Here is a 25,083-nt window from a genome sequence, read left to right on the forward strand (position 1 = left end):
CTGGCCTCGCGCGGGGCCATGTGGCCAGCCTTCCTCGGCCCGCAGCCCCTTTGACTCCCGGGAAAAGCTCCTCCTGTTAATCTGTGGCCGTCTCCACGCAGCCTTTTGTCCACTCTGTGAGTCAGCACATTCGGCGATCACATCTGGCGTCTGCAGTCGCCCCTGCTGGGTGGGCCACTGGCGAGCGGTGCGACCCCGGTGGGCCTGCGTGTTCTCTTCCCTGAAATGGGGTATAACAGGACTTACCTTGGAGGAGCTCTTGATAGTCAGACGAGTTAATATGGAGGGAGGTTTAGAGCGGGGATAGCGTCCTGCACCGTCACCCAGGTGCCTCTGCTTCCCGGCCCTGTACCGCAGTCGGCATCCCGCTTCCGTGTGTCATTTCTGTTTTGCCTACTTAATGTTCGATTGATAAATTTTCCCTAGGTGGGCAGGATGGTGCTCTTCTTACCTTTGCTCACCCTGTATCCCCTGCCCCCAGCTCTGTGCCTGGGTGGAGTCCGAAGCCAGCATTGGCTAGGCTGGGAGTAAAGGGGCGATCAAGATAGTTCTGACTTCGGTCCGAAAGAGGCGTTTGACAAGCATGGCGGGCTTGGAGCATTGTTTGGGACCTCCGTGTCTGGGGAAAGTCACCTCAGGTCCTGTATATTACCCTTGAAGGAATTGGACCTCGAAAGTACCAAACTGAGATTTACCTTTTTTTACGATCATCTTTGTATTTCAATTTTGTCCCAGCCCCAGGGGCAAGGGAAGGCAAGACTATTTTGCGGGTGAATGTCTCTGGCCAGGGCTCTCCCATAGGGGAGGAGGGAGAGCAGACAGGCCACCTGCAATTCGGTGTTGGCTTTTTAATGCTGCCCTCAATGCTGAGAACACACTGGAAGCCCCCAGCACTGCTCTCAGGTGATCACTGCCATCTAGGGTGAAGTTTCATTTGCCGCTTCTGGCTGAGTGGTGGGGCGACCCTGTCCCCAAGCTCGTGGTGGAAAATCTGATTTCCCCTTTGCACGTTTGTAAGTTGACAGCTAAAGTATTTTTCATTGCACTTCTAAAGAATTGCAAAAGGTATCATTACCCTTCTAGCCTGTCTTTATTATATGTTTAACTATTTTGAGCAAAATCTAGAGGTTGCACATTTAGCTCATTTAGTTAATGGAAATCGTCTGGCAAAACAGAACTGGCCAAATTGGGCCCCACTGTCCAACCCAGAAGTCTGACTTCATTTTTAAAAATAGCTTATTTACATATCATGCATTCCACGCATTTAAAATGTAATAGTTTTTAGTAAACTTACATAAACTATTACCACAGTTAATTCTAGAATATTTTATGACGCCAAAAAGATGCCTCATGCCCATTTTTAGGCACTTCCTATCCTACCCCAGGCAACCAATGACCTGCCTGTTTTTATGAATTCACATTTTCTGGATATTTCATATAAATAGAATCATCATATAATTTGTAGACTTTTGTGACTGACTTTCACTTTAGCATAAAGTTGTTGAGGTCCATCCGTGTCATAGCATATACTTAATTCCTTTTTGTTGTTGCATAGTATTTCGTTGTGTGGATATACCACATTTTTTCTATTTATCCATTTACCAGTTGATGGACATTTGAATTGTTTCCATTTTTGGGGTATTGTGAATAATGCTCCTATGAATATTCACGTGCAAGTCCACACAGAGATAAGTTTCATTTCTGTAGGGTAGATGGGTTGAACTGCTAGGTCATGTAAATTTTTTTAAAAATTTTATTTTATTATTAGTTTCAAGTATACAGTACATTGGTTAGACATTTGTATAGTTTATAAAACGGTCCCCCTAATTGCTCTTTCTCTCCTCTGGCTCTCACCTCGCCATTACGTTAATGCTAACTGCATTCCCTGTGTCGGTCATGTGGTAAATTTATGTTTAACTTTTAAGGACCTGCCAAACTGCTCTCCAGGGTGGCCGCACCATCTTACATTCCTACCAGTAATATGAGTTCCAGTTCTTTGTGTTCTCATCAACACATGTCTGTTTAATTATAGCTATCCTTGTAGGTGCGAAGTGGTATCTCATTGTTGGTAAAATGCACACGACAGAGTTTACCATCTTAACCATTTTAAGTTTACACTTCAGTAGTGTACAGTAAATTCACATTATTGCGCGATCATTCTCCAGGACTTTTTCAACTTGCAAAACTGAAACTCCTTACCCATTCTCCAACTCTCCGTTTTCCCCTCCTCCCGACTGCTGGTAACCACCATTCTATTCTACTTTCTGTTTCTGTGAATTTGACTACTCTAGATACCTCATATGAATGGAGTCATACGGTATTTGTCCTTGGGACTCGCTTATTTCACTTAGTATAATGTTCTCAAGGTTCATCCATGTTATAGCATGTGTCAGTTTCCTTTCTAGGGCTGAATAATATTCTGTGTGTGTCTGCGTATCACATTTTGTTGATGCACCTCGTGGCTACTGTGAATAATGTTGCTGTGGAACGTGAGTGTACATATATCTTCAGGACCCTGCTTTCAATTCTTTTGGATACATATGCAGAAGTGGAATTACTAGATCATATGATAGGTCTGTTTTTAATTCTCTGAGGAACTGCCATAGTGTTTTCTATAGTGGCTGCACTATTTCACATGTCCACCAACAGGGCACAAGGGTTCCGATTTCTCCATACCCTTGATCAACATTTATTTCTGGCTTCGTTTTTGGTAGTAACCATCATTATGAGTGTGATGATCTCATTGTGGTTTTGATTCGCATTTTCCTTATGATAACGTCAAGCACCTTTTCATGTTTTGTGCCATGCATACGTCTTTGAAGAAATGTCTACTCATCCTCTGCCTATTTTCGAATTGTTATTTGTCTTTTTCTTATTGAATTATAAGAGTTCTTTATATGTACTGGCTGCAAATTACTTATCAGATACAGTCATATCTCATTTTATTGTGCTTTCCTTTATTGTACTTCACAGATGTTGCGTTTGTTTGTTTGTTTGTTTGTTTGTTTGTTTTTAACAAACTGTAGGTTTGCGGTCACCCTGAATGGAGCAAGTCTATCAGTGCCATTTCTCCAACAGTATTTGCTCACTTTGTGTCTCAGTTTGGTAATTCTTGCACTATTTCAGACTTTTTCATTTTTACATTTGTTCTGGTGACCTATGTTCAGTGATTTTGATGTTACTATTGTAATTGTTTTAGGGTGCCACAAACCACACCCATGTAAGACGGCAAACTTAATATGCGTGTTCTCATTTCTCCAGGCGGCAAACTTAATATGCCTGTTCTCATTTCTCCATTGATCGACCATTCCCCTGTCTCTCTCCCTCTTCTCGGGTATCCCTATTCCCTGAGACACAACAATATTGAAATTAGGCCAATTAATGATCCAAGAGTGGCCTCTAAGTGTTCAGCTGAAAGGGTCACATATCTCTCACTTTATTTTTATTTTTTCAATTTATATTTTTCAATTAGAGTTGACATTCAGTATTGTTTTATATTAGTTTCAGATGTACAGCGTAGTCGTCAGACATTTATATAATTTACAAAGTGATCTCCCAATTAGTCTAGTCTCCACCTGACACCATCCATAGCTATTACAGTATTATTGACCGTATTCCCCATGTTGTGCTTCACATCCCTGTGGCTATTTTGGAATTACCAATTTGTACTTCTTCATCCTTCACCTTCTTCAACCTTTCCCCCAACCCCCTCCCCATCTGGCAGTCACCAGTTTGTTCTGTGTATCTGTGAGTCCGTTTTCATTTCGTTTGTGCATTTATTTTGTTCCTTAGATTCCACATACACAAGAAATCATATGGTGTTTGTCTTTCTCTGTCTTATTTCACTTAGCATAATACCCTCCTGGTCCATCCACGTTGTTGCAAATAGTAAGATTTTGTGTTTTGTGTGTGTGTGTGTGTGTGTGTGTGTGTGTGTATTTTAGGGCTGAGTAGCAGTCCATTGTATGTATATACCACAACTTTTTTATCTAATCTATTGATTGGCACTTGGGTTGCTTCTATATCTTGGCCGCTGTAAATAGCACTGCAGTGAACATAGGGGTGCATAGATCTTTTTAAATGAGCGTTTTGACTTTCTTTGGGTAGATACCCAGAAGTGGAATTGCTGGGTCATAAGGTAGTTCTGTTTTTAATTTTTTGAGGCACCTCTAAACTTTTCCATAGTGACTGTACAAATTTACAATCTCATCAAAAGGGCACGAGGGTTTCCTTTTCTTCACATCCTCACCAACACTTGTTTTTTGATTTATTGCTGATAGCCATTTTGGCCGGTGTGAGGTGATGCCTCATTGTGGTTTTAATTTTCATTTCTCTGATAATCATGTTGATCATCTTTTCATGTCTATTGGCCATCTGTGTGTCCATTTTGGAAAAATGTGTATTCTTGTCCTTTGCCCATTTTTTAATTGGATTGTTTATTTTTTTTTTAGTGTTGAATTTTATGAGTTTTTTATAAATTTTGGATCTTAACCCCTTATCAGATGTATCATTGGCAAATACCTTCTATTCAGTAGGTCGTCTTTTCGTTTTGTTGATGGTTTCCTTTCTGTGCAAAACCTTTTTAGTTTGATGTAGTCCCACTTGTTTATTTTTTCTTTTGTTTCCCTTGCCGGAGGAGATACATCAGAAAAAATCTTACTAAGAGCAGGGTCAGCGAGTTCACTGTCTGTGTTTTCTAGGAGTTTTGTGGTCTCAGGTCTTATATTTAAGTCTTTAATCTATTTTGAGTTTATTCTCGTATGTGATGTGGGAAGCTGGTGGAGGTGACCTTACTTCTGGTCAAACAGACTTGTTGCTGTTCATCCCTGTGATGAACACCCCACTCTCCCGGGCGGACAGGCTTGGAGTTACGCTGGGAATTGGATGAACTAAGGCTGTGTTCCCTTCAGCGTCTCTTGTTGAAATTCTCTGCTTTGTTCTACTCTCCCCCGTTTCTTGAATCTTGTTCTGAAGTTTTACACTGGGTGATGCACCGGAGTAAGATTCCAGGCGGTGAGAGGCGGGTCTTTCTTTCGTACAGAGGGAGCGGGGGGTGGGGGGTGGTGGGGTGGGGTAGTGGGGAGATCACAGGCCTTTTCTCAGTCAGTTAGATCAGGGCCATTTGGGAAAGAGCGGAGGGTCTGAAATCGATTGTCTTCAGAGTCCCCATGCACTCCACAGAATATCTTACGGTCCCGAGGTTCGTATACCGAGTTTGCAGACTCCCGCTTAAGGAGTCTCCTATTCCAGGAGGCATTCTCTGGTTTCCCTCACTCACCTTTGTGTTCCTTCCTCTTCCCTAAAAGATCCTTGCACACGATGCTTTGTTTCACTCTCCTGAACTGTATTTACCCATCTATTGAGTAAATGTTTTATTCAGTGCCTAGTATGTGCCAGGTGCTGTGTTTGGCTCTGAAGACAATATGGTCAGCAAAGAGACAGGCATGTACCTCTTTTCATGGAGCATTCATTCCAGTGGGGGAGGCGATCAATCGTTAAATAGCCACACAAATAAACGTAAAATTACAAATGTGGTAAGGGCAGGGGAGGGGTATGTGAAACTTGGTATCATGTGAACTCCCGGGGGAGGAGTGCCCTGACTCGTGAGGGAGGTTGGGAAGGCTTCTCCGAAGAAATGAAATTGAAATCAGTTGAAGGAAGGGCAGGGAGGCGTGAATGGAGGGTGGCGAGTGGGTAGACATTCTCGGTGGAGGTCGCAGCATGTGCAAGGCCCCCTGAGCTGGTTCCAGAGTTCCCAGGAACTACTGGGTAGGTTTGGGGAGACGACAGAAGATGGATGCTGTGCTCAGACAAGGACCTTAAAAAGGCCTTTCACGTGGATTCTGCATTATACATATTTGAATCTCAGAGCAAAGCTTAAAACAGAAGTAAACATAGTGACCTTGGGTTAGACAAGTGTTTTCTTAGGTGTAACATCTAAATCACGAGCAGCCAAAGTAAAAGTAGTCAACTGTATTTCATCAGAATTAAATACTTTCGTGCTTCAAAGGATACTATCAAGAAAGTGAAAGGGAAACCCTCAGAGTTGGAAGGAATATTTATAAATCATACCTGAAAAAAGTCTAGTATCTGTAATATATAAAGGACTCTTGCCACTCAACAAAAGGAAAAAACAATTAAAAATGGTCAAAGAATTCGAATACACATTTCTTCAAAGATGTGCAAGTGGCCAATCGCACATGAAAAGATGCTCGGCATCACTAATCATGAGGGAAATGCAAATCAAAACCGCATGTTTGCCTGAAAATTGGTATAATGGGGTACAGGGTGGGTGTTGGAAGCAAGCATTGCTACTTGTAACTTGTACAAGGTTTATTTGCTATTGATATTGTGAAAATGGTTTTTTAATTTAATCCTAAAAGAAAGCAATTTATTTTTCTAGGCCTTAAGATGTCTTCGCTGGTGAGACATCATAGAGGACAATATGGAAGACCTTCAGTGGCTAAAAGGTAAAGTGAAGTATTCTTTAAATATGTGTCTTGGTTTTTATGTGATCCCAGGGTAAAACAACAAAATAAGATGAGAGCATAGTGCAGATATCAAGATTTAATTTTGGCAATTGTTGATTTTACTTTAATTTTAATTTATGTAATTAAAAAAAATCCTTTTCCATCTTTTCTGATAGCAAAAGTAATACATTTAAAAATTTTTTTCGTTTTGGAATAATTATAGACTCAGGAAGTTACAATAAATATTTGCTTTTAAATATTCAAGCAACTCTGAAGTGCATGGACAAAAAGTCCAAATCCCCTGTAACCCCACCCTCAGCATTCGCCAGTGTGAACAGGCTGGTGTGTATTCTTTAGGCTTTTTGTTACATTTCTGGAGAAATCTGTAAACAAAGTAAACTCGAGTTTGGCGTGGTGGTCAGTCGTCTGCAGACCTAACTGCTTGTGTTTACTCATTAACATTCACCTCTGCAGATGCCAAGACAGACACCGTCAGGCCTTTGCACTGCCCTGTCCTTCACTGTCACTTTTGTACACTGCTTATGGCTCTGGGGCCTAGTTACTGGGAGCTGGAGTTGGGCCCCCACCCTACTGTGGCCTTGCTTCTCCTGCTTGAAGAACTTATGAATGTGCAGTTTGTCAGGCCCCATTCCTGCTGTTTCGAAGGTCTGGGGCCCAGGGAGATGCTCTCTAAGTGCGCAGCTTAGGCGACGCATGCCGTCGGGGCCGGAACCTCTCTGGGAATCCTGCACCAGCACATTGGTAGGACCGGTTATCTGGGGAACTCTGCTAAGCCCAGCTACACCCAGCATTTGACCTATGACAGGTTGCTGCTGGTTGGAGTCAGGGCGCCTGTAAATGAAGCTCGTGTGGGTGCTGCTGTAGACCTGAGCACCCGCACCACACGCTCAGCCCTCAGGTCTGGCCTACTGCCTGCCTGCTACAGAGCCGGTCCTCCTCCAGTATCTGTGAGTTGGTGTTGAGTAAACATCTGAAGTGCTAAATAAATAGTAGTCATATAGACTACAGCCTTAAACCAAAAGAAAGGAGAAAAATATGAAAAGCAGACGGAAACATTCAAAACCATAGATGTTTTTGGACCATACCTTAGTCTTCCATTTCTGCCATATCAAATTATCGCAAATTTAGTAGTTTCAAAGACCACACGTTTATCATCATCTGGCTTGTAAGTCAGAAGTGCAACGTGGGTCTCACTGGGCTGAAATCGAGGTGTCAGCAGACCGCGCTCCTTTGTGGGGAGGCCAAGGGAGAGAATCTGTGTCCTTGCGTGTTTGGAATTCAGTTCCTTGCAGCTGTAGGTCTGGGGACTGCGTTTCTCTGTGGCTGTTAGCCAAGTGCCGTTAGGGTCTGCTAGAGGCCTCCCTCTTGCATCTTCACGTAGTCTAGGCTCTAGCGGTTCTTTTAGGCCAGTCTTCTGCCTGCCACAGGCCATTAGACAGATGGTCCCAGTGACCCGAGAGCATCGCTCTGTCATGGGACAGCATGGTTACCCTATTTGATTCTAAGATGCAATTTATTTTTAAAAACTTTTTATTAAAATTTTCTAACATAAATCGAAATAAAGAAACTTTAATATACCCCTTAGACCATCACTGTATTCTAGTAAATACCGACTTTTGGCCAATCTGTGTCATCTTCTTTCACCCCCGTTGAAAATTATTTTGAAGCAAATCTCAGAGGACATATTTTTATATATATGCATTTTAATGTGTATTTCTAGAAGATAGGGACTCTGTTTTTGTTACATAGTCAAGGTTGGTTTACTAATACAACTCCCCCAAATCAGTGTGTACATAACGTTTCCAGTTACGTCGACTCCTAAGAGTAGTTTCCGTGAACGAAGCATGACTGGACAACTGTTTAATGTTAACTAGTTTGAAGACTTCTCAGACCCGGTACTCTTTCCTGTACGATCTTAGTTTCTTTTTGCAAGTGCTCACAGGACCCTGGAAAAAATAGAGTATACTAGTTTCCTGTAGATGTCATAACAAAGTACCCTAAATCGGTGGCTTAAAACAACGGGGATTTATTCTGTCACAGTTCCGAAGGACGGAAGTCTGAAATCCAGATGTTGCCAGAGCGGGTTCCTCCTGGAGGCTCCGAGGAAGCGTCTGTCCCAGGCCTCCCTCTGGCTGCTGGCGATTGCTGGGGCATTTCTTGGCTTTTAGCTGCATCACTCCAGCCTCTGCCTCTGTCGTCACATGGCGTTCTCCGTGTCTCTGTGTCCAGATTTGCTGTTGACATTGGATTAGGATCCACCTTAAACCAGTATGACCTCATCTTAACTTGATTGGACCTTGCAAAGACACAATTGCTAGTGTCAGCATTTTCAAATAAAGTCATATTCACACATACCAGAGGTTAGGACTTCAACATATCTTTTTGGGGAATACAATTCAACCCACAACAAAGAGTAATGTTTAAAGTGACACTTGGAAATTGTTGTACCTTGGAGGAAGACTCAGGCCACATACGCTGTTATGTTGTGCGTGAATATGTTGGAGCAGGGGATGGTGCAACAGACAGCTCTCGAAGGTTAAGGTCATGCTCTTACCACAAAGGAGGAACCTGGCAGCACCAAGTGCTTTCCATGTAGTTCATTTATGATATAGGCTTGAATCACTTCACTTTTTTTCTTTGGAAAAAGAAAAAACTCTTTCGGCAGTTTTTACCATTTGTGTTTTTGAGGAATGGCATTAATTCTCACTGAGAATACCTCTTGCATATGGTATATGGTATAATTGAGGTCAAGTTCTGAGTCAGTTTTATAAATTTGATCGTTTTCTCAGTGTGTGCTCTTTTGAGGGCTAGAATTTTAGAGTAATGTGTAGACGTCCCTGGGCCTGCGAGGTTAGCATTGATGGACATTCACTCTCTTATTTGCAGCATTGAAACCTTTTCACACGTTCTGTAAATATTTATTTAGAGTACATTGTGTACTGGGCTCTGAGTGAGTGAGAAGGGACATGCTTGGTGCTTAGCAGACTTTATATGCTCAACAATTATTTATGCATGAACGAAATTGGATTCCCAGCTCATACAGGTGTCCCTAAAGCACATATGGAAAGGTTGACAAACAGATGTAATGAGCAGGGAATCCTGAAAAGAGACTGAAGAGGAATGAGTAAAAAGGAGCACTGTGTATCTAATGTGGCTGTCCACACGTCCCCATTCACACGGAGCCTTTGTCAGGGTTTCAAGCACTTGGTGCTGGTTTCAGGTGATCAGCTGAGGCCTAAGAATTATTTTCCTTGACCCAAGAGAGCTCACTTCTGTTCGTCACCTGCTAGATGGCTTCTCCCAATTGCTAGCATCGGCATTTTTTTCTTCTATATTTTCACTTAAGTTTATAAAATATTAAGGGCAAAATGCAATAAAATATTCAAGTCGTTGACCCAAATAAATACCATTACACAGAAAAAGCTGTCAAGAATGAGTATTAGCTCCCACGTTTCCCTGAGGGGCAACTTGATGTGTTGGCCCAATAGTGGCTGAGGGTCTTGGTATACAGTGAAGAGTGAGTTTTCTGGATGTGGCAGTCACAGGAGGTCGAAGAGGTTCTGGTTCCAGTTCCTGTAAACAGCAAGTTGCCTAACCATATGAGACCTAATTGTCCTTGTGTGCAAAATGAGAAAGGCTGGGCTCTGTGAAGGCTAAAGGTCTTTTGACATTTACAGTTAAAAACATTATTCATTTTAGCAAATTCATTCATTCTGCTGTTATTCATTGAACGCCTGTGATGTGGCAAGCACTGTTCCAGTTGCTGGGGAAACAGTGAACAGACAGACAGAAGTCTCTAGTTTTGTATTCTAGGAGCTTACCTTCCTACTTAGATAATACACAGTTAAATGAAAATATACAGTAGGTGACCAGTGCTCCTCAACACTGTCGAGGTCGTCAAAAACAAGAACAGTCTGAGAAACTGCCACAGTCAAGAAGAGCCCAAGGAGATGTGACAGCTAAATGAAATGTATCCTGAATGGGACGCTGGACCAGGGAAAAACACGTTAGGTAAAAACGGAGGAAACCAAGTAAAGTATGGACTTCAGTTGTTAATAGTGTATCAGTATTGGCTCACTAGTTGTGACAAATGTCCCACGCTAGCGTAGGTGTTAATAATAGAAACCAGGTGTATGTCGTATGAGAACTATCTTATAGTGGTACCATGTTTATGATGTTTCTGAAAATCTAAAACCGCAAAGCCGGATCAGAGGGGCAGGGAGCACAGCTGGTGGGGAAGGTGAGGGAGGGCCTTACCGAGAAGATGGTACTTGGGCAGAGCCCTGGGTGGGCGTGAGCGAGCCACCATGTGGACGTGGGAGGGGGGACGTGTGTTGAAGACAGAGGGAACAGCAAGAGGCAAGGCCTGCCGCAGAGGACAACTCGGAGGCCTGCTGGTTGCCATGCAGGGCGCCCGCTGGGAGAAGAGGTGGAGGTAGGGAGTTAGGTCAGACGCATGGGCTGGGCGGGAGGCTGGAGCAGTGGCTGGGCATCCAGAACCTTCCCAGGCCTGGTCAGGACTTTGGCATCAACTCTGGGCCAGAGGCTGGCAAAGCGGTGGCTCTGGCCTTCTCCACATCAGCACGACCCTCCTTTCAAAGGCTTTGGGAAGTGGCCACTCAAAGGCCTCATTAGGCCTTAGAGCAGGGGTTGGAAAACTGCATGTTAGGGCCAAGTCCGATGTCCGGCTTTTTTCCGCGGAGGCGAGCCCGTGCCGTCCGTCGCCCTTCCATCCGTGAGGTGGTTTTGTACACTCATAGTACAATTTGTAATTGTTTTGTCACATTCTGTATTCTATGCTGGGATTCTCCTAAATTCCTAAACGATTTGTTAAAATTTGCATACATTAAGGCTCACTCTTTATGCTGTAAAGTTCTATAGGTTTTGACAAATGCATAGTGGTGTGTATCCACAAGTACTGTATCATACAGAATAATTGCACTGTCTGGTCACGCTTTTCCTGTTAACTCTTTCCCATCAAACCTCTGGCGACCACTGATCTTTTCTCCATCTTCCTAGTTTTGTCTTTTCCAGAGTGTCGTACGTTTGGAGTCATGCAGTATATAGCCGTTTTGGACTGGCTTCTTTCACTTAGCAATATGCATTTAAGATTCATCCATGTCTTTTTGTGGTTTGAGACCTCATTTCTGTTTATCGCTTAATAACATCCATGGTACAAATGTACCACAATTGTTTACCCATTTACCCGTGAAGGGCATCTCGGTTGCTTCCAGTTTCTGATGTTTATGAATATAGCTGCTCTAAATATTCGTGGGGTCCGTGTGTGTGTGTGTGTGTGTGTGTGTGTGTGTACGTGTGTGTACGCATAGGTTTTCAAAAAAGTCGGGTGTATTTGCTGAATCGTATAGTAACTCTGTGTTTAGCCGTGTGTTGACCTCTGCTCTTTAGAGTATCACGGAAGGAACATATGACTTGTTTTGGTTTGTGTCCCTTTGACAGTGCCATGTTACTACTCTCTTCCTATTTCTGGAAGCTTGATTGAAATTTCTCCAGAGAAGTGTTAAAATTCAAATTGTTTTCAGTGAAATTTGAAATTATGATGGAGCTTCTAAGAGTAGACTCTTAAAAATCTTTTTAATTTTAAAATTTATCCCCAGTGGGTCCTATCCTGAGAACTTAATAGATCAGCTGTCTAATAAGTTGAGGTAATTGAGATACAACAGTAAAAGTTAAAAATAATCGTTCTAGCATTCCTGGAGGCTTTGAGAGTGACATGTACATTTAATTTGAAATTTGAGGAAAGTGTGAAGACTCTATAGATGAGTGAGGTTCTCTCCGTGTAGTCTTCAGCATCTACAAGATTTCTGAGCAACTCCAAAACTTGAAACAGATTGAAACCTATTAATGAGGAGGAAAAAGCAGGAAAGCGGTTTGGATCTTTTTTAGCTTTATCAGTGTATAACTATTGATGTGGAATATTGATATATAATAATACACTGCATATATTTAAAAGGTACAATTTGAGTTTTGACGTATGGCTGTCAGACCAGAACAAGGTAATGAACGCAGCTATCACCTCCCAGAGTTTCCTTGGGCCAAAGAGGTCGCTTCTGAATATGAGTCTATGCACTGTGTCATCATAGAGAAATGCTGGCTAGCCGGAAAATGTCACTTGAACTTAACGTTTCGCAGGATGCGATTAAAATGATCAGCCACATCAAAGGACATGCCCTTCTGTTTGTGCGGCTCTGTGAGAAGACAGAGCACACCGTCTTCTCATACACAGAGGTGAGACGGCTTTCTACAGGCGGGTCACTGGCCAGAGGGCTGTCCCAGAGAGTTCTTTTAGAAAAATAGTCACCACTGGCAGCACGTTTCAGTGACACAGAATGGGTCACAAAACTTGCTTACTTGTGTGACATGTTCATCCCGCTTAACCAACTCAATCTGTCACTTCAGGGGAGAACAGCAACTGTGTTCAAGTCGGCAGATAAAGTGGCTGCATTCAAAGCCAAACTGGGATTATGGGGGCGACGAGTGAACACTGGGATTTTCGACATGTTTCAAACATTAGCAGAGATTTGGAAGTGACTGAGCCAGGGCCTTCTTTCTCCCAACTGGTACCGTTCACTGTTCACCATTCTCAGCTTTTACAAGAGTCAGAGTATGACTTCCCAACCACAAACACCCTCTGAACTGGGGAGGAACGAATCCACGACCCATTTGCGTGTGAATAAGCCAGGTGAATCGACTTCGTCCGTGCCGGAAGAGGATCAGCTGCTTGAGATTGCAAGTGACAGTGGCCTTAAAAGTCTGTTTGAGACAACTTCAGATCTCCATACATTCTGGATTAAAGTCAAGGCAGAATATTCTGATTGCCACAAAAGCACTGAAAAGCCGGCTTCCATTTCCAACAGCCTGTCTTTGCGAAGCAGGGATTTCAGCAGTGACAGTAACCACAACGAGATTAGGAGTAGACTGGATTTAAGCCACACATGTCAGGTGTCACCGCCTCCCATCACCCCCGGATGGGATTGGCTAGTTGCAGGAAAACGAGCTCAGGGCTCCCCTTGTTTCTGCATCGTGGTGGGTCGTATAATTACTTCATTATACATTACAGTGTAATAATAATAGAAATAAAGTGCACAATAATGTAACGTGCTTGAATCCCCCCACGAAACCTGTCCCTCGTGCCAAAAAGGTTGGGGACCACGGCCTTACTTTGTTGTTGAGTGACGTTCCCTTGTGCCGTTCCCTTATCCGGTGCTGCGGACTGAGTCGGGCTTCCCTCCCCCGCCTCCAGCGTGACTGTATTTAGAGACAGGACTTTTAAGAGGTAATAAAGATTAAGTGAGATCACAAGGGTGGGATCCTAATCCGGTAGGATTGGTGGCCTTATAAGAGGAAAAGCCATGTGAGGACACACAGCAAGGAGGTGGCCGTCTGCAAGCCAGAAAGAGCTCTCCCCGAATGTCACCGTGTTGACATCCTGATCCCAGGCTTCCCGCCTCCAGAACTCTTGAGAAAGTCGCCTCCTGTTGTTTAAGCCACCCACTCTGCGGGTTTGTCAGGACAGCCTGAGCAGGCCGAGATGCACAGACACGCCACACTTCGTTTCCCATTCACCTGCTGGGGGTCATTTCCAGTTTGGGGCTGTTACAGGTGTCGCTTCTGTGAACACGCTTGTTCAGTCTCTGCGGACTCGCGCTGTCATTTTTGTTGGGTAAATATCTAGCAGTGGATTGGCCGGGTTATGTGTGTTTTACTTTTTTTGGAAACTGCCAAACTGTTTTCTGAGGTGATTGTACCGTTTTACGTTCCCTCCAGCGCGCGGAGAGTCCGGGTTCCTCCGCGTGGGTCTTGAGGCTTCAGCTGTGGATCGCTCTTACTTGGGTGGTCCGCCCAGCTGTGTGGCGGAAGGCACTTCGCCTGCTGTCACACGGCCAGGAGAGGCGCGGGCGGGCAGCTGTTTCACTCTGGAGCCCTCCTTCATGCTCTTTATGTTATCAAGTGAGAATTTTTTATGCCTATGTTAATTTACTTTCCATAAAAATTTAGGATGACTTAATATCTTCATCCCTTTTACTTGTATTTGCATTGCTTTTCCTAATTTTTTTTACTTACAGACTTCCTGGGTTAAACTCAGAGTTTTGAGCTGAGAGGTATTGAAAGGAGCCTGGGTTTTAGAGTCAGACACACTTGGATTTGAAATTGAGCTTCACAGGCTAGCAGTGTGGCAAGTCATGTGATCTGAGCCTGTTTCCTCATGTTTTTAAACTGTGTGGAGGTTGATATTACCCAGCTTCACAGTTGTTATAAGGCTCAAATATAATACATCGAAAACGCCTTCATTGAACTACTGGAAAACTATCCTAATTTCCCAAGATGTATTTGTAATTATAAGTTCTGTTTTCTGTTTGACCGTGGTTGACCTGCTACCCACTAAGTAAGTAGGAGAACTGAAGTTTTAATGGGTGCCACTCGTTACAGGGAGACCACAAAGAATATGGCAAAATGCAGTGGCATTGCCAGGGCTCAGGGTGACCTTGCAGCGTTTAACAGCGTCCGAGCCTTCCTGCGGCCGCTTGCACCTGCTGGGGGATCTAGTTCATGTGTGTAGTATCGTGACTTCCACAAAGACGACTTGTGCCTGAGTGTAATTCCTCCACGCAGCTGGTTTGGGAATCCCCGGCCTCCAAGTTACTCAGCGGTTGTTGTTAAGGAGGGGTGCTTCTCGGCCTCTGAGCCCCGAGCCCAGATACGTGCCCACCTTTCTCGGCCGGGCCGCGGTGTTTGCTCACAGGCCCTTTGTCCAGCTGGCGGGCATGCAGAAAGAGCGCGTGGGGCCTGCCCTCCGGTGGAGAAGGGGGAAGTTATTCTTTGCCGGCTGGGCGAGGCTGCACATCTGAGGCCACTGACATTTGAAGGGTCATCCTGAAAAAGAGTTCTGAGTAGTCAGGTGGTTGACGTTAGCATGGCCAGGTAGGCCGGAGCTGGAACTGCACGGGAGCGGAGGCCCCGGTGAGGCGGGAAGTGTGGGTGCCGGTAGGCACGGGGTTCATTTGGCCAGGTGGGGGTGTCTGGAGGCCTTTTCTCCTCTGCCCGGCTGCTGGGTTCCAATATCCTGCAGCGTTTCTCCTTAGAGCCGGCTGGCTTTCTTGGCATCAGTTGGTCTAGTTGCTAGGAAGCCGAGGAAGGCAAATGCAACTTCCTTTTGACTCGCTCACATTGAGCCATCTGCTTATTCCTTCTCGTGGCCTTCAAACTTGGCTGGGATCGTCGCGAAGAGGGTCGAGTCAGCATCTGTGCTCCTTACCCGTTTTGGGAATGGAGAGCTTTCTAATAACTCTTTAACCCTCTCAGTCCAAATTCACACACTTTACGTGTTTCGTCCCTGTTTCTTTCAGCTAACAGTTTGGAGCAGGCGTTTTCTTAGGTTTTGCCCTTTGTTTTTGTCTTAGATGTAGATCTACGTCGTATGTTACCCACACGACTCTTCAGCGAGGAGGGTGGTGTCCACTGTGTCAGATGCACATGGCATGGAAACATTCACAGTGGTCTTCATCGTGGACGCTTCACCCTCGGCATCGATGCACACGCATCGTTTAGGAGTTTGTTTCATAAGATGCATTGTGGAGTTTATGTCAGATACGGTAAAGGTGGCAGATAATCCACAGAAATTTATGGCGATGTTAGTGCAGCGTCTAGCAAAGAGAAGCTTTAGAAAACAGTAATTAAAAAATAATTACCACATACTCTCAGCTTTACAAACTTATAGGTTTAGTTCATTTGGGCAAATCAGGTTCATTAGTTCGAAGCCCCTTCTGTCATGAGTTTATAACGGTCTTTCTTGTAACAGAGCCGTGCCTTCCATTGTCAACTCTGCAGAAACAGTCAAGCAGACAACTAGACAAAAATAGAAATAGGCATTACAAAATAGAGGAGAGGTTCTGGAAAAAATTCTGAGAAAAGCCATTGTTCGCGTTTTAAAAACCCCAGTTTAACTGAAGATTTAATCGCCTTAGTGGGTACCAGAACTGTAGAAACCAATGTATGGACCACGGGAAGTAATTTCTTCTTAAGTGTAATTTTGTCTTTGTTGGTTTTTTAGCAGTAAGCCATATAAACCTTTTCTGTCGACTTCTTATTCTCCCCAAGAGGGCTACTTAAAGGAGGGGGAAGACATGCGAAGGTAAAATTTTATTGTCGTGGCTCAATTTGCTAAAAGCTTTAGTAGTAATTTAGATGTGCTCTTACTGTGCAGACTTATGTGTTTGTTAGATTTGATGTTATTAATATTTGCTTTTTGGGGAGTCCCTCAGGTCAACTCGGTCGTATTAAGCCCTTCCGCTTTAACGTTCACCTTTCCGTAGTCATTTGGACTCGAGTAACTAAAACAGACCTGCGGACCGAAGGGACTCAGCCACCCGGGCCTTTTCTTCGCGGGGTTTTCATAAGCCCCACGTGGGTGACCCGCTCTGTGGGTCCCCCTTTCTTCCATACCTCCACACCTTTTTTGTGCTACCATCTAACCATCAGTATATGCTCAAAAATGCAAATTTATTTTATTAGGAGACGAATCAGTACTCCAGAGCTGAGCATGTCTCTTAAAAAAAAAAGTTCTTTATTTTTTTACCCAAAGAATGACTAAATGGATATAAAAATGTCTGATAATAAAAAAGTGAAAAATCCCTTTTCAAAGCTTTTCCATCCCCTCACCCCTCCTCATTTTTGACTTAAATGGCTGACGCTGGTGTGTTGTTCTGGAACTTAACTTCTTTCACTTGACTGTATATCTTGGAGGACTATTTGTCCTCCTGGTTTTGACCATTGTGTTGCATTCCAAAGTGTATTCCAGAGGAAACAGTTTTGAAGGTTATCTCGTTTCGTTTACTCTTCCACGATCAACGGTGGCGTTCTAAGCAACTACATATGTAAATCAGCATGGCGGGTCAAGATTCTCGCCTTGGGTCTGCCTCTGTAGTTTCGGTAAAAGCGGTTTTCCTTGAACTGTGTTTGAATTGATCTTTCTGTTAGGGCAGGGCCTCTCGCCCACATTAAAGATGAGATTTGTGTCAGATTAGATTAATAATTCAAAATGGAACAAGGCTTTCCTCAGCTGCGGAAGCACTGAGAAGCACGGGATTCAGGGGTGACTGATAGTGGGGGTTATCTTCTCCCAGGTAGCATTTCCTGAGAACGAGCCTTCAGATGCCTCTGAAGGAGAGATTTCCTCAGCCCGGGTCTGAGAGGAACCTAAAGACAAAGATGGATAACAATGGCTCACATCTGTTGAGGGCCTGCTCTGCGTCAGGCACCTGCATTAACTCATTCATTCCTCGTAGCAACACTTAGAGGTGGGATCTCCTAGTATCTCCATTTTACAGGTGAGGAAACGGAGGCATCAAGATGATAAGTAATTTGCCCAGCTTACCCAGTTAGTAAATGACGGAGCTCAGATCCCAGCTCAGGCAGCTGCAATTTCAGCATCATATGGCCTTTCCCGGATGGCCAGCTACCAGCTTCTGGGGCACCTCCCGATCCCTCTGACTGCTGAGGGTGGTGGCAGCGCGTTTCCATACCACGACATTAAAAGGAAAAATGCAAAGGCAGAGGGGAAGCCAGCAAGAACACAGTGAAGCAAGGGTCAGAGAAGGCGGGCGGCTTAAAGAACGGCCTCTGGAGCCAGTGGCAGAGATGCAGACAAAGACACAGCCTGCTCGGGTGAGCCCGCGATCACGCGTAGGTCAGGGCCGGCCCGGACTCTGGCAGGGGCTTCGCTTCTGGAAGTCCAGAGCTGCGTGCTGTGCTAGGTGATCTGATATTTATTTTTCAGCTTTTGGGGCACAGTGAGAGGGAAACTGTCTGTACCAACTCTTATATTTTCATGCATCCAACAGCATTGATGAATTATGGCGGAATGTGGCTGATTATTCAGAAGGGAGTGACGATCACCGTGCCCGGTACCAGCACCCTCCGTTAGGTAAGGGTCCAGTTGAGAGTCTGCTTAATCTTCGTTGTCTGTTCCTTGTGGGCGTGTTGTCTTTCATTTACATTTTTGCAAGAAACTCTGAACACCTCCAATGACTGCTTTGGGCGTTGCAAGAGCATGATAATACCCATGTTTTTCAGATGATGCCAGCAGCTGGGACATTTGGAAAGAGGGGCTTTTCCAGCACTTTTATCAGATGGTTCAGAAAGAGCGTGATCGAGAGCGGCCTTCGGATTGCATTATTGTTTCTGTCAACAAGGAACAGAGGTAGCTTTATTTCTTCAGCGTGTCACATGGGAGCGCGTACTCATGGAACAGGCATTCAGCCTTAGGTGTGGAAGTCCCTGAGAGCCGAGAGTCTAGAAACGCTGAGTTAGAGCACCGCGTCAGGGATTACAAGAATTACGCTGTCGGGTCTCCCGGGCTGGCGGCAGTGCCGTCCTGCGGGCGGGAGGTTTCTGAAGGTTACTGTCACATTCAGGGTTTCTGTGTTGCTTGAGTTTTCCGCAGTGAGCATCAGTTTTATAATCATAAAACAACCAAAGCTATTTTCAGGGTTGGGTGGCCTGCGCCAGGCTCTGTTTGAGGCTCTGGGGATACTGTAGCGGGCATAGCCGACAAGCCGCTGCCTCGGGTGCTGACCGTCTGGCGCAGTGTGCCTCCCAGCTGCCCGCGCCCACCCTAAAATGTTCCTCCCATTTCTTAACCGCCTGTCGAATTCCTCTCAGTCTCTGTCCACACTGGTTTCTTCTTCAGTGTCAGATGCCCGTCCCCTCTTTCCCACCTGCCTCACTCACGTGGGTACTTCAGTGCAGCTGCGGCCGGGTCTTCTACGAGCTCCTGCCCTCCAGGCTGGGTCAGCTTGTCCTGTGGGTCTGTGCGGTGCTCTGGACTTGCACACCATGGCTGGAACTGAGGGCAGACAGCGGGGTTAGTATGTGGTGATGACTGTGTCTCCGGGTGAGGTCGGGTTTCATAGTGCTTGGCAGAGCCTGGCGTGTGGACAGTGGTCACTTGGGGTCATGCATACTTACTCTGGGTTCGGTTCTGAGTGACACTGAGGACCCAGACAGATGAGCACTAAGAACTGAGCGGGAGACCAGCATGTGCAAAACAGCTCAGCAGTAAAGCAGCGTAGGCGTTCTCACTTTAGGTGAAAATTTACCATCTCAAAATGACAGACTTTTTATCCTGTGGTATCTCCTTTACTGAAATCTAATTCATTTGGAGATAGCATCCTTACTGTAAGAGTTTGTGAAAGCAAAATTGTAGCTCTGCCTCATTTTGAGGGTACATGGGTTGGGCCTTGCGAGACAGCATACTGGAAGGAAGGGGTCAGCCACGGCATGGGAGGGCGGGAGAGGCCAGCCCCTCACGTCAGACTGTTACGGAATGCCCCGTTAATAATGGAAGGACAACCGACGTGCTCTGGATTACTGTGATCGTGTGATAATTTAAACCGACTTGGAACCCAGAGGTAGTAACAACTTGGCCTGCACAGTGGCTCTGTTTTTCCTCGACATTTAGCAGTGTTGGTGCAACGCTCTGCACCAACCAGCCAGAGAAACTGCACTCATCGTCGACTAGATTCGCTTCCTCAACACTCCTAGCGAGCATCACACCTGATGGGTAGCATTCGTTCTTCTTTTAGAATCGCGACCGACTCCAGCTGCCAGCTGGCTCACACCACCCTGTTATTCTTGCCACTTTCCCGTCTGCAGAGCCAGGTGACGGGTATTAATCTGAGTGCATTTTATCGTGATGCGAGGAGCGCTGGAGATTGCTGCTTTTGTCTCCCTTCATCTGGAGAGATGCGCAGAAGCCACCCCTCAGGTGCTCCCCAGCCTCTGCATGGTGTTCCATGCTCTGGCATTCTGCCGTGGGTTAGGACCTTTGGTGGGTGCAGGCTGGGACCTCCTCTGCCACGTGCTGCCACGGGAAACCCTTTAACTCTGCCGTGCTGCTCGCTCTGTTGTCACTTTGCTGTTGGAAAGATTCGTAGTGATAAATCAGTCGCCCGATTCATTCTCTTATACTCTAAAACAGTAATTAATTTTCAGATCACGTCTCCTCCAGTGTGAATTATTTTTGTGATAATTTTAACTCATGGATTGTCACTCTAAATATGAACCATGTCTTGTTTTTCTTGTTTTCCTCTTGAATTTATTTTCTGAAATGATCTATCCTCTCCAAAATTGCCAGAGAAGCATTTTCCTGCCATCATGTTAATTTTTAATTTACAGGTACACATTTAAAGTGCACCTGTTACATGTAAAGCTCTAAACTGGGCACGGCGAGGGCCACAGAGATGAGTAACAGTTCCTGTCTGTACCACAGGCAGTCGAGTAACATAAAACATGAGCGTAAACAGCAGATGGAGACGGAGCGGGCAGAGCCGTCCCCGCTCTACGCGGGGTGCGCACACAGGGAAGAGTGGACACCATGTGGGGTCCAAGCAGGTGAATCATAGACGTGTCAGAGGACGTTGTCGTTTGGCTGGGCCTTTGAGGGGAGGACCGCTGAGTCTCGTGAACAGAACAGCAGGGAAGGCACAACTGGGAAGAGTGTACAGAGAGCTGGTTGTCCCAAGATTACAGGAAATTACGTTTGGGAAGAGAATGGGGTGCATGAAACTCAGGACGTTATAAAACCTGTTAAGATAGTTGGAGCCACATCTTGCCAGGACTTCGAAAACTAGAGTAAGAATTTAGGATGCTGAGCAGTTACCGTGGCATTTTTGAAAGCAGTACTTTTAACACGATGACTCAGAGGCTGAGCTGTAGGATGGGCTGAAGTGGGCCTAGAAGTCAAGGATAGAAGCTGTGGCAGGAGGCCTCTGCAGGTGTCTGAGCAAGGACTGGGCAAGACCGGGATCAGAAACCCAAAGGAGAGGTCTCAGACTGATTCTTGAGGACCTGAGGACCAAGGCTGAGGAAGTAGACGAGATGACTCTGGTTTAGATCCAGTGTTAGCTGTGAGATGAGCGATGCTGACTGAGACAGTTAACTCCAGTGTCATCCCTTTACTCTGTAGCAAGGATTGTCCCAGTGGTTTTAGCCTCAACAAGTATCGGTCGCCGCCAGAGCTAATTGTAAGTGAGCATTCTCTCACTTTTCCGAAGATGATGGTCTCGTCGGTTCTTTAAAACAATCTTAATGTTTCTTTCATGGACTTTAAATTGAAATGACTTCATCAAGTAACACTTGAATGATTCCATTTTGAAAAATGCTGGCCACACCATAATACTTACCCAGTGTATCATGACACACAAACACATGTCTCTGACGTGCTCTGCTTTCTTGATAAAATGATAGGCGTACTCAACCACGTGAGAACACTGTGTTTCCAGAAAGGTGCGTTTGCTTTTGGTCAGAGTTGCCTCTACTTCTCATAACCGATCCCGTCAGACACGTGACATACCCGTGAGTGTCTTTAGCAAGTCTAAGAATGAAAATCGGTTGTAGGCACGTGTGATTTTTGAAAAAAAAAAAAGTAACATCTTCCATTTCTCTAAATACCGTAAAAAATATATCTAACCACTTACTTAAATTTGTGATGCATCAAATATCTATGGAACAGCTGCTCGACGACAGATTTTTTTTTTTCTTGTGTTTGATTGAAAGTAACCTGCCTTTTTCTTGTGTGCGTGTGTGTTTAAGGGAATACGCAACAGTCATAGGCCATCGGTTGCAGGATCACGGCCTCGTGGTGGAAATGATTCACCTCACCTCTGAGTCGGGCCTCACTCGCGCCCTGCAGGAAGTTAAGGATGACGGCTCCCCGTTTTGTGTCCTTGTCGAACAGTCTAATGTAAGACTTTCTTCTTGCACCGTAATTACGCTTCATGAGTCCGTGAAAAGTAAGTTTAGCTCAGTCTAGAACTACCACTTAAAATAGATCCTGCTTTAAAAATGTAATGTTTTTTTCTTTGTATGCTGCTACGCTTTGAAGGTTTCATTTGTCAGTTACTAAACTGGGTCTAATTGCGGAAAGTGACTTCCTTGTTGGAATGGGTGTCACAGAGAACTCTCTGTGTATTAGACAATTGAAACTTAAATCGTCTTTATCATCTCTGACTTAATCCAAAACATCTTGTCCAAAATATTACGTAACCAATTCAGTTTTCTTATGCAGAACTTTTGACCAGATCTCACCACCATTTATTCTGCTCTTAGTGTTAAGCCTAAAAGATTCTGTGTTCATCATCCCCTGAAGTCTCATAGACAACCTTCTTGCCAACTTTACCTTTTCTAGAATGTCTCTAACATCTCGTTATTCTTGGGCTCACGAGACTACACCAAAATGAACTCTTTTTTTTCTTCCCTAAAATACACAGATGTAGGCAAATGCACACTTCCCAGGCCACCCTCACCTTCTCCCTCTTGGTCAGAGCTGCTGCTTTAAGAGAGGGGCTGCCCTGTGGATGGCCACCTTCACAGCTCACCCAGAGTCACAACAGACACGCCTGGCTTTTCTAGTCCTCTCATCTTGCAGAAGTTCTTGGTACCATCTCTGTTCCATCTAGAAATAACTTAGTTCTTCCTCTGTGCCAGGCACTGTACGAGATGTCAGGCCAACCCTGCTTCCTTTCTCTGCCCAGGTGAGCAGCAGCCAGACAGGCTTCTCCAGTCGGCCCTGGATGGTCCATCCCAGCTTGCGTCTCCTTAGCAGTGCGGGGTTTTCACTGCTAGGTCAGGAGACCTCTCCCTTGCGCAGAGACCCTGTGGAGCACTAGTAGCCAGATTTGTATCCTGCCTATGGCTTCTGGAGCCTGGAGAGAAGTCAGTGTAGGATTGATGTTCTCTAACCCAGCTATAATGTTGCATCCGAAAAGACAGTGGTGACGACCACTCACTTCTCATCAGTTGGGGATGCCAGGACAGCTTACATTCTGACCATTGCATTAGCTTAGGCTCTTTGTAGCCACCAACACCCACCAGGCCAGCTCTTGCTCAGTACTGTTCTGAAGAGTATGAAACTATGGTTTTTCTAAACACAGAAAATGCCTAATTTATTTTAAATAAATAATAAGACTAAACCACATGTACGTCATATGTAAGTTCTGAAAATGTAAAAGAAAATGTACACTATCAAAAATTAACAAATCCCAGTCTCCTGGAGTAGGGAACAGTATAATTTCAACAGGCTGTGCAGAGGACTAAGCACATCTGGTTACTGGTGTTAACTTCTTTGCAAGGTCATTTCGGAAATTATCACTAAAGTAAGTAGGCTGAATAATTTATCGAATACTAAAATACTTTGTAAAAAAGCACTGCTTCAAGAAAGCATATACTCTATAACGTATTACAAATCTGGAGGATAGTTTTTTTCACGTCCAGAATAGTATTAATAGGCACATATTTCATTTTTCATCCATTTAATTATTTAATTCAGATCATAAGTAAAAAGAACATTTTTTTTTTTATGCTATAAGCTACATGTATTTTAGCAAAGTTAATCTTAGCTGGTTCCTTTTCATAGTGCTTTATAGCCAAGAGTTTATTTCGTACCTTGCATGCAGCCGTTATTCAGAAGTGTGTGGAGCTGCTTCTATGCCAAGACAAACATTTAAAATAGGCAAACAATGAAATTTCAGTGTCCGAAGACAAATATATATTTATATTTCTTCCTAAATGTAACCTTAATAAACAGTTTAAGTATTTAGCCAAATACTGTAACCTCTGTCATAGCCCTATAGTGCTGCCCTTGGGTCCTGAATTTGTTTGGCAGCTGGTGATATATGGCCGCCCATCTAAAATTAAACTTTTATTAAGTCTTATTCTCAGTAGGTAACCTAGGAGAGAGCAAAAGACACCTATGCATTGACTACAGCCTTTAAGTTATGTGAAAGCTGCTCTCGGTGTCTAGAATTTATTTAATACGTGATATTGAGGGCCCGGAGCACACCCGACCTGAGCTGGAAAGGCTTTTAACACGTTTAAGATCCCACAGGCCTGAGCCCAAGGCTGCAGAGCCACGTAGAGGATGTGGGTCACTCTCTGTGCCACAGCGACAGCCTGGGAGCCCGGCACTGCCAGTCGGCCTGCCTTTCATCAGAACGTCGCATACACGCAGTTCAAAGGTCAACACTAAGAGGCTCCCAGTGGAGAGCAGGGGCCCCGCTTCAGTCTTTCCTCGCCCCTGCTCTACCCTCTGGAGGCTGCCATGCTCAGCTTCTGGAGGTTGCTTTTGCGAATCACGCTCGTCTCAAGTTCTACACCCTGATTTCTGGAACGAAATAAAACACCTTCACTTTTAGATTTTGGTTTTTTTTTAACTTTGAGTAGCCAGCGATGGTTGAAGTTGCATTTTTTTTTAAGGCTGCATTTGTTTAGCCATAAGAATTCCCATTGACACACATGCCACCTCTTTCTCCCCCTCCCCTCCCCCCCCCCCCCCTCTCCTCTTCTCTCTTCCCCTTCTCTCTCTCTCTCTCTCTCCCTCTCCCCCTCTCCCCACCCCCCCTCAGGTTAACATAAGCTGCCCTGCCCAATTGTGAGATGGGGATTCGTGGGTTTGCATGGAAACGGGAAACCAAACTGCCACATGTTATGATTTTGAAACAGAATTCATGTTTGATTTTGAAATCTGGCAGGGCGCTTGCCAGTGCGGGTCCGAGTCTGTTCATGGACAGACAAT

General features: G+C 44.8%; 1 protein-coding gene across 5 annotated transcripts in view; it reads left to right on the forward strand.

Moving 5' to 3' along the window:
• LOC111739594 (nuclear receptor coactivator 5-like) overlaps window positions 1-25,083 on the forward strand; it is a 36,649-nt gene that overhangs the window by 4,594 nt on the left and 6,972 nt on the right. For 2 of the 5 annotated variants that reach the window (XM_023530658.1, XM_023530660.1), the window contains exons 2-5: window positions 6,404-6,470; window positions 18,353-18,435; window positions 18,585-18,711; window positions 22,104-22,303. In XM_023530658.1, the coding sequence (XP_023386426.1) occupies window positions 6,412-6,470; window positions 18,353-18,435; window positions 18,585-18,711; window positions 22,104-22,303 (469 nt within the window). In that variant the 5' untranslated portion in view covers window positions 6,404-6,411. Of the gene's footprint in view, window positions 1-5,666; window positions 5,770-6,403; window positions 6,471-18,352; window positions 18,436-18,584; window positions 18,712-22,103; window positions 22,304-25,083 lie in introns of those variants that run through there. The other 3 variants (XM_023530659.1, XM_023530662.1, XM_023530661.1) reach the window with 3 other exon arrangements.

The sequence above is a fragment of the Pteropus vampyrus genome, unplaced genomic scaffold, assembly GCF_000151845.1.
Source record: "Pteropus vampyrus isolate Shadow unplaced genomic scaffold, Pvam_2.0 Scaffold51, whole genome shotgun sequence".
Classification (NCBI taxonomy): Eukaryota; Metazoa; Chordata; class Mammalia; order Chiroptera; family Pteropodidae; genus Pteropus; species Pteropus vampyrus.